This window comes from Solanum pennellii, chromosome 4, assembly GCF_001406875.1.
Source record: "Solanum pennellii chromosome 4, SPENNV200".
NCBI classification, from domain to species: Eukaryota; Viridiplantae; Streptophyta; class Magnoliopsida; order Solanales; family Solanaceae; genus Solanum; species Solanum pennellii.
Window position 1 is genome coordinate 64,430,668 of NC_028640.1, and position 6,874 is coordinate 64,437,541.

General features: G+C 32.4%; 1 protein-coding gene and 3 pseudogenes across 1 annotated transcript; 2 read left to right on the forward strand and 2 right to left on the reverse strand.

Moving 5' to 3' along the window:
- The first annotated feature begins 1,323 nt into the window (after positions 1 to 1,323).
- Positions 1,324 to 1,778, forward strand: LOC107017478. The gene is made up of 2 exons (XM_015217689.1): positions 1,324 to 1,385; positions 1,463 to 1,778. Exons 1-2 carry the CDS (start codon positions 1,324 to 1,326, stop codon positions 1,776 to 1,778), a joined length of 378 nt encoding a protein of 125 aa, XP_015073175.1.
- Positions 1,779 to 2,222: 444 nt separating this feature from the next.
- LOC114076908 lies at positions 2,223 to 3,414 on the forward strand (annotated as a pseudogene).
- A 579-nt stretch (positions 3,415 to 3,993) lies between these two features.
- Positions 3,994 to 4,877, reverse strand: LOC114073862 (annotated as a pseudogene).
- A 262-nt stretch (positions 4,878 to 5,139) lies between these two features.
- On the reverse strand, positions 5,140 to 6,558 carry LOC107017392 (annotated as a pseudogene).
- Positions 6,559 to 6,874: the final 316 nt, after the last annotated feature.

The window sequence follows — 6,874 nt, forward strand, 5'->3', positions numbered from 1 at the left end:
TGATCTCCTGGTGTACAAAAAAACAACCCAAGGTCTCTCGGTCCTCGACTGAAGCTGAATACCGCGCCCTTGCTCTTCTTGCTGCTGAGACCATGTGGGTCACATATATTCTTCGCGAACTCCGCGCCACTCACACTGTTCCTGCTCTCTATTGTGACAACAAATCAACCATCTGTGTGGCCAAGAATTCCGTCCTACACACCAGAATGAAGCATGTTGATACCGATTGTCTCTTTGTTCGCGATGAAGTTCAGGCCGGCACCATGACTGTGCAGTATGTACCCACTGAAGAACAACCGGCTGATATTCTCACCAAGCCTCTCCCGAGCCGACAACACGATTACCTCAGTTCCAAGATTCCGTTCGCTTCCGCTCAGCTCAGCTTGAGGGGGGATAATAACAGATAGTATTAAATAAATAGTATAAAATAATATTAGTATTTACTGTGTACTAATCCTAGTCCTATTAGGATTAGTACTCCTTAATCCTAGTCCTATTAGGATTAGTACTCCTTCCTATATCTCCTATATATATCTCCCATGTATTCCCTTAACACTTGAATATAATCAATATTCCTTCAAGAAGATTGAATCTTCACCATCATTTTAGAAAATCTACTTCAATAATTTATGTTCTTACTAGAAAGTAGAAAATCTACTTCAACAATGGTTGTTTATTAGTTTGAAATAATAAGATATTATGGAATTATATTCCCCTATAATTGGATAATATAAATTGAATTTGAATTAATCATTTTTTTTAAAAAAAAATCTATCTTAAAATAATTTTCATACTTGGATTTTATGCTAACCGATTGATTTATTTTGTTGTCATTTCCATTAGACTTTCTACCCTAGTAGATCATCTGGATAGTATGACTATATTCAAGTTAGATTGCTGCCTAACGGGTTAAGGGTTGGGTTGATACGTCGAATCCATCGTCTGAGGACAATCCTGATGATAAAAAAAAAGATTTTTGATGACTTATTCATGAGTCCGGAGCCTAAAGGATACAAAATATTAACAAAAATTTTAAAATGACATATAAAATTTTATATTAATTAAAACGGCAAAATCGCTGGAAAAACAGCGATTTACTCCACCGGAAAAAGCAAAATCGTTGCCACTACAACGATTTTGCAAAATGTGAATTTTTTTTTTTTAAAAAAAATTGAAATCACTACCTAGGCAGCAATCTAACTTGCTTTAAATATCGCTTTTCAGGTAGCAATTTCATAAACAACAATGTATATATATATATACACACACACACTCATGATCATTACTTCAAGAGATCATTATTTCGAACTGAAGTGTGCCATTATGGGAGAGTCTAGCCAAAATTTCAATCATTTGAATTTTTTCTCATCGGATTCAACTGATAGGTAAATAAAGTAATGTTTTCTTATTTCTTAAAACTATTATTCTTATATGTAATATATTTATATTATTATTTTTATAGGTATGATCAAATACAAAATGCAGTGAATTATTGTACACAAATTGTAAATAATAATGTTATGAGTGATGAACGAGTTGGTGAGTTGCACAATGATGAACCTTCCGAGCATGAATTAACAGACAATGATGATATGTATGCCGATGATGATGATATGTATGCCGATGATGATGATAATATGAATAATGCACCTAATGCACCTAATGCATCCGTTAAAGATCAAAGTATTAATTATCATTCTACAACAGTTCCATACTTAGATCACACTAAAGAAAATACAGAAGATTTTATCTACACGAGAGATGACGGTTCCATTTGAACGACACTTTGGAATTCAAACAATCCTAAGAATATCCAGTCAGGTTCGATTGTTGAAAACTAAATATTTCGTAGTTGTTTATTTATTTATTTATTTCATGTTGATTAATTTAATTTGTATATGCAACTAGGTATGTTATTTATGAATAAAATACAAATGAAATCTGCAGTAAGAGCATATAGTCTTGCTATTAAAAAAGAATTTCTATGTGATCAATCCAAGAGTAAAAGTTGGAGAGTTATTTGCAAGCGTCATGAGTTAGGGTGTGATTTAATAATTCGGTTTAGAGAGATTTCAAGCGGTATGTGGAAAACAGTAAAAATGGTTGAACCGCATACTTGTCTTACAGATAACTATAAGGAGGATCGTTTCAATTTGAATGATAACATGATTGCCACTTCATTAATACCATAATTTATGCAAAATTCAGACATAAATATTAAGATGATCCGTGAAATTATCAAAGGAAAGCATCACTATACTCCTAGTTATAGAAAAGCACAAAAAGGTCGAAGAAAAGCATTTCGAATGATTTATGGTGATTTTGAAAGTTCATTTAAGGCATTATCTCGATACATGGTTGCACTACAATTATTCAATCCAGGCACTATTATTGAGTGGGAGCATCATTCTACAACAATGCAAGGTGAGCAAATTTTTAAATTTCTTTTTTGGGCTTTTAAACAGAGCATTGATGGTTTCAAAAGTTGTAGGCCGGTCATTTCTATCGACGGCACACATCTTTATGGTTTGTATGATATCAAATTGTTAATTGCGGTTGGAATTGATGCGAATGGAAATATTTTTCCACTTGCATATGCTTTAGTTGCACGTGAGAGTTTTGAGTCTTGGTCATGGTTTCTCAAGTTATTATGGACACATGTAGTTTGTGAACGACAAGGAATTGGTCTTATTTCTGACCGTCATCAAGGAATCTTGCAGTGCGTTCAATCTTATGATTGGTTGAGTCCACCCAACACATATCATAGATTTTGTGTTCGACACTTAAAAGCAAATTTTAATAAAAAGTTTGTAAATAGTGAACTCGAAAAACTAATGTGGTTCGCTGTTACTGAGCAACAGGAAAAAGTTTGTGCAACGGATGCAACAAATCAAAACATTGTCTCCTGCAGCATATGAATGGTTAAATGATTTTTTTTTGGAAAAATAGACAATGTATAAGGATGGTGGTCGTAGATGGGGTGTCATGACGATAAATGTGTCTGAGTCATATAATGGTTTATTGAAAAATGCTCGGGGGCTTGCAGTGACTTCCATGGTTCGAATGACGTTCAAAGCTCTCGTTGATCGTTTTGTCGAAAGAAACAATCTTGCAATTGCATTACTTCAAAGTAATATGTCATGGCCTCTTGCGATAGATAAAAAATTTAATGATTATTATCAAAGAGCTCAAGGGTACACAGATATGATGAATTACAACACATGTGATGGAGTTTTTGAAATTCTTACTTTTGCTCATGATGGTAAAGGTGGAAATGTCCACAAGGTTACTGCAAAAGGTAAGAAATGTTCTTGTGGAAAATGGAGAAACTATCATATGCCTTGTTGTGGACTTCACGGAATCGAGCCAAAATCTTATGTAAGTAAATTCTACAGTGCAAAATATTACAAATGAACATACACTGAGACATTTAACCCAATGGGTGATGAATGTATTGGCCACCAGCTCCTTTTGATTTAATTGCAAATACTGAATATTTGCGGACAAGTGGTACGCAAGTAAGAAGCCGACTTAAGAATGATATGGATATAGCTCCGGCTCGCATGACTAGAAAATGTAGTGTTTGTAAGGAGACGGGTCACACAAAGGCACGATGTCCTACTCGATTTTAAATATTTTGTCTATGTTTTTAAGGTTAATGTATTTTTATTGTCTTGTTATTAATATTATGATATATCTTTTATACTTATTTGTTGACATGAATTTTATTTGTTTTACTACATTTTAAATATTGTAAGTATAATATCTTTATATTATTATTATATTATTAATTTGAACTCTATTAAAAAGTAATGATTTGACCTAATAGAAAAAGTATTGATTTGACCTATGACATAAAGAAAATATAAATCCTGCAAACTTTCACTGCTTAAGAATCTCATTACTATGTTCAAACTTACACGAAACAACAAAAATTTACATATTTTAAAATTCGAATCTTCAGCCTTTTAGAATAAAGGTGCATAAAAATTATTATTCTGAATCCGAATCTTCTACATCTTCATTTGCATCTTCATTTTCAAAATCTTCCTCATATTGATAGTGACTGCCTGTTCCACATCTAGTTGATTTGTAGCCTAAATGTTCTCCGAGGTGGATTTTTTCTATCAAGAACTAAATTTTGTGAAGCCCCAGCATTAAATCGTGAATCATCGGACACAGTTGCCTATAATACTATACAATATAATATAATCAAATAAACATGCAATAAAATTAAAAAAAATTATAAAAGTTAAAAAAATTCTATGAAAATTATTATACTTACATTCGAAAAAATTCAATCTTCCACCAAATGGAGAATTATGTATAGGAAATTCACGCATACCATGTTGAATACCATATTGAGATCCACTAAATTGCGCAAAACCAAATATTGAAACCTGTGGAGTTACAAAACCAACTGATTGCTGACTAGAAAAATTAACATTAGTGTTAGAGGGCCCTGTAGAAAAATCAAACGTGGGATAATAAGGTTCGGGAGTTGCCACATTAGTGTTAGAGGGCCATGCAGAAAAATCAACTGTTTCACCAGCGGTCCTTCTACCTCGACGTGCACCCTCTCTCGGTGTTGTTTGTCGTGATCGGCGAGATACTTGTACTGGTGATGGTTCATCGTATTGAGTACGAGGATTGTAATCAGGATCAAAGCTCATTCGCGTTCCCTGAAAGGCCACATTCATTGACTCCATTGAAATACGAGCGGCTTCCTCTGCATATTGTCTCATTTCATTAGATTGATTTTCATCATTTTCAATCATCCGAGCTCGACGATACTGCATTTCATGACCCCTAGCCTATAATGAATAAACAAATATTAATAACAAAAAAATTATTAAAGATTGACATAATAATTTAAAATTTACATAATATACATACTAATGCCTCATGTCGTCCTGCCATGTGTTGATACCCTTTTTGTACAACATGTTGTGGATTTCCAATGACCATGTGGGTATGCTTCATGTACCAACGAGAGTAATCTGTTTGATCACTTACAAATGGAGGTCAAAATATACGATTTTGGCGTTGTTTCCATAAATATTGTGTGTAGTTAAATGCATCTATATCTTCTTGTTTTATTTTGGATCGTTTATCATTCTTAAAATGATATTCTGAAAATTAGGTACACGGTCCAGGAATATGTTGTAAATATCTGAACTGTCTCACAACACGATCAACCATGTGCCACTCACGATAAATTCCATAAATAAGTGGCACCTGTACCATCCAGACACGTTGTCCCGACCGACACCACTCAGGCAATCCATTAATAACATCTTCCGAATAAGGTTTCCAAATAAACTATAAAAAAATAATTAAGTAAGATAATTATAAAAACAACATTGGCAGAAAAATAAAAAAAATATGTACGTGAAAATGAACCATCTTACAAAATAATTTTTTTGTACCATTGTGTCATAAGATATTTTACTTTTAAGGACCTTACAAGAATCTATGTATATGTCATTTTATTCACATAATTTTCTTGGGTAGTGAAACATAAGTGCCTCATTTAAAGATCTACCAAACATATTTTTATTTAAAATGAAATAAAATTTGAATAGTTTAAAATACTAATAATATTAAATACCCGTTCATCAGTTAGATTATCTAGTACATCCCTAATCACACCGATTACAGTTCGTGCCTCATTTTGATGATTTCTACGTCGCGTATCTTTACTTGCAAGCGCAGTTGAAGCCTCAAGTTGATTGGTCCTTAGAGGCTTTGGCAATGGTTGCAGGGGAATAATTCTTTCCCATGCCCAAATCTACAATAAATAAATTCACCATTACTTATAATGCACTTAAATTTAAAAGTGCATATTACTAGTATATAAAAAATATTTAATTAAAAAATATGTATACCTACATAAAGAGAGAAATCCACAAACATCATTTGATTTTTCATTGATGCACGGCATAAACAATTATACAAATATGATAATGCGGCTGCTCCCCATGCTTGAGTGACATTAAATCTAAATTTCTCATGTCAATCAAAATGTCCAAATTAATCTTATTATTAGATTTATCCGGAAATATTGATCCACAACATAACTATAATAAATATAATCTAAATCTTTGTTGCACTTCATGCTCAGTTGAGTGATCATTAATACCATCCAAACCTTCAATATAATCAATTAATTTATATGTTAACAATCTACTAACACCAGAAAAATAACTAGTATCGGGTAACCATCCTGTTAATTCAAATATCATTTCTTGTCTACCTATAATCCCTAAAGAATCAGCTCCATTTAAAATTATAGGACTACCATCTACTACCCTTTCGAATAAAATTTCAATATCTTGTAAAGTTATGGTAGCCTCGTCAGTTCGCATGTGAAAAGTATGTGTTTCTGGACGCCACCTTTCAATTAAAGCAGAAATTAATCCGGAGTCATACGACACACATCCTACATCAAGAATTCCTTTAAATCTACAATTTTCAAAATATTAACGGATGCGAGAATGTAATGGATGATATTTTATATGTTGCCAAAATTCAATATCACCACGACGCGTATATAAGCAAGACTCTCTTCTTTTATGCTACCATTCCAAATTCCTTCGGACCGTTGATGAACTTGAATTTTTAATACATCATGCTCTACTGGACCAGGATGTACGTACACATTTGACGGATGCATATCTATACACAAAAATAAAAAAATATTAACATTAATATAAGTATCAAAAGATTGAATATATCAACAATATCATATAAAAGTATAAAATTAATTAAATAAATTAAAAATAAAATAAATTCAAACTCACCTTATAAAGAAAAGGCCTTTAAAAACTTTAGAAAATTAAAAAAATAGAAAGGCTTTTAAGAATGTTGGAAA